Source organism: Austrofundulus limnaeus, unplaced genomic scaffold (assembly GCF_001266775.1).
Source record: "Austrofundulus limnaeus strain Quisiro unplaced genomic scaffold, Austrofundulus_limnaeus-1.0 Scaffold1096, whole genome shotgun sequence".
Classification (NCBI taxonomy): domain Eukaryota; kingdom Metazoa; phylum Chordata; class Actinopteri; order Cyprinodontiformes; family Rivulidae; genus Austrofundulus; species Austrofundulus limnaeus.
In genome coordinates, this window is record NW_013953498.1 from 32,881 (window position 1) to 35,106 (window position 2,226).

The 2,226-nt window shown below is 44.6% G+C and overlaps 1 protein-coding gene across 1 annotated transcript in view; it reads right to left on the minus strand.

The window, feature by feature from the left end:
- scrib (scribble planar cell polarity protein) overlaps positions 1 to 2,226 on the minus strand; it is a gene marked incomplete at its 5' end in the record, with an annotated part of 37,639 nt that overhangs the window by 24,705 nt on the left and 10,708 nt on the right. Inside the window, 4 exon segments of the mRNA XM_014030649.1 lie at positions 644 to 832; positions 915 to 1,208; positions 1,290 to 1,400; positions 1,658 to 1,900. Of these exon segments, the coding sequence (XP_013886103.1) occupies positions 644 to 832; positions 915 to 1,208; positions 1,290 to 1,400; positions 1,658 to 1,900 (837 nt within the window).

Sequence of the window (2,226 nt, forward strand, 5' to 3'; positions counted from 1 at the left end):
ATTGTTTCTTTTATCAATGGTAAACTTTAAATTTATGATTAAATTCAACAAAATAAATTTAATAAAAATAAATGAAAAAAATGAATTTAATAAATTCCTGTCCCTGAGCTGTTGGCTTTAAGTAACTAAGCAATTTAGTTGGATAGCACAGAATTAATGTCTGAAAATAAGCTGCTTAAAGTCAGCATCAACCATAAACTAAATAATATTTCTGTATTTATTTCAGATTTAGTCAGTCATACACTTAGTTCTTATCAGTGTTTAAAAGAGGACGTGTTAAAACACTGATTAGTCAAAGTTAAACATGAAACATCAAAGTTCATTACAAGTGGCCCTTCGAGGGCCACCATTACGCTCGTGTGGCCCTCGGTGAAAATGAGTTTGACACCGCTGGTCTACTGTCTCTAAAACAAAATGTATCTTTTTATTTTTATTCTTGCACATTTCTTTAAATTATATTTTTTATTATTAGTAGTCATATCATGGCTAGTCAGTGTTAATTTCGTTTTTTGAGTACTGTCTATAGTTTGTAAAGTAACTAGTGTGTGAACCTCTGTGACACCTGAATTACCCCTTGGCGGGACAATAAATTCTATTCTATTCTTTCATTTGTTTTTTAATCAAATTGTGGGTAGTGTCTCACCTCCACAGCTGCAACTTTTCCTGGGTCGAAGCCGTCACACACCAGCAGGACCAGAGAGTCTCCAACGGCACGGAGCACTCGCACCGCCTCTGTGTGAGTCATTCCCAGGAGGCTGTGGTTGTTCACCTCAAGAATACGCATGCCYACCTGCAGTCGTCCATCTCGCGCCGCTGCTCCCGTCGAACTCACCTGGAAACAGCAGAAGTCAAAGCTTTGCACGTTTGTTTGCTAAACAGTTTCAAACGACGCTGAGCTTTAGTAGTTTAAGAACCTTAGAGATAAAGATGCCCTCGTCTGTGGGGTCGAAGGGATTTCCAGCATGGCCTTTGGCCCCTCCGCGGATGCTGATGCCAAGCTTCTCACCCGGCTGCTTTTGGATCAGAACTTCCTGCATCCCAGGTGGCGACGGGTCCCTCCGCACCAACATACATATCTCCTGCTTGTTGGCGAGCAAGGCACGAACGGCTTCCTGGTGCGTGGCGTGTCGCAGGTCGGTGGAGTTCACCTCTAATATGCGGTCTCCCACACGCAGGCCACTTTGACACGCCAGGCCGTGAGGAATGACCTGAAGACACGCAGCACAGGRGGTGAGTTTCCCTTTTTACAGTTTGGGAAAGCAAACAGGCGGCGTTTTTGTGTCCCGTACCTTTGAGATGAACACCCCAGGTTCACTGATGCCAAAAGGATGACTGGCATGATCGCTCCCTCCGACGATGCTCAGTCCAAGAGGTCCACCTGACTTCACCAGGGTCACCTCCTGTTTGGAGATGTTGCAGGAAGTTTTAAAAACAATTCAAATCTGAGCATAACAAAAGCAAAATGAGCTAAAAAAAAAAAAACACAGGAAGCAGAATTATCTACAAGTCTTTAACTCTAAAAGTAACCAGTGTGTTTCTATGACACACAGTCGCATCAAGCCTTCYTACCATGCACCACCATCTGTGGAAGTGGACAGCATTAGGAACAAAACAAACGAGCTTCAGCAGGGTTTCTGCTGCACGCTGAWGTCCTCACCTCGATGGGATACTCATCCTCCATTCGTCCCAGATGGTTCCCCTGGAGGCCTTCCTCATCCTGGTCCGGAGAATCTGAGGGTTCTGGAGGTGGTGGTGAGTGGGCCCGTCTCCGGTTCTGACTGGGAGAACCTCCCGGAGCACTCGGGTCTCGCTCCACCAGCAGCGAGATGGTGGGGGAGGTGCCGGTAAGGAGCGCTACTGCCTGGTCATGCCTGGCCTCTGTCATGTCTACACCATTGATCTGGATCGACAGTAAAACCAACCATGGAGGGTGTGAGCCCACCACCAAGCTGCACATTTCTTAAGAATAAAAGCAGAGTGGGAACGGCAGGTCGTCACCAYATTCTGCTCATCATTAAAGGGATCCATGATTAGTTGTAACTTTAGACTTTATTTGATAAACATCTGTTTTAACTGTAAAATAAAGACTGTAAAAATACTGTAGGCTGTTTAGTTTTGTAATTTTTTATAAATATATTTTAACACGGACGGAGCCATTTTATTTACACACAAAGCATTCTGGGTAAATGATGACGTGGATAGGTCCTCAGTGTGAGTGAGCTATAT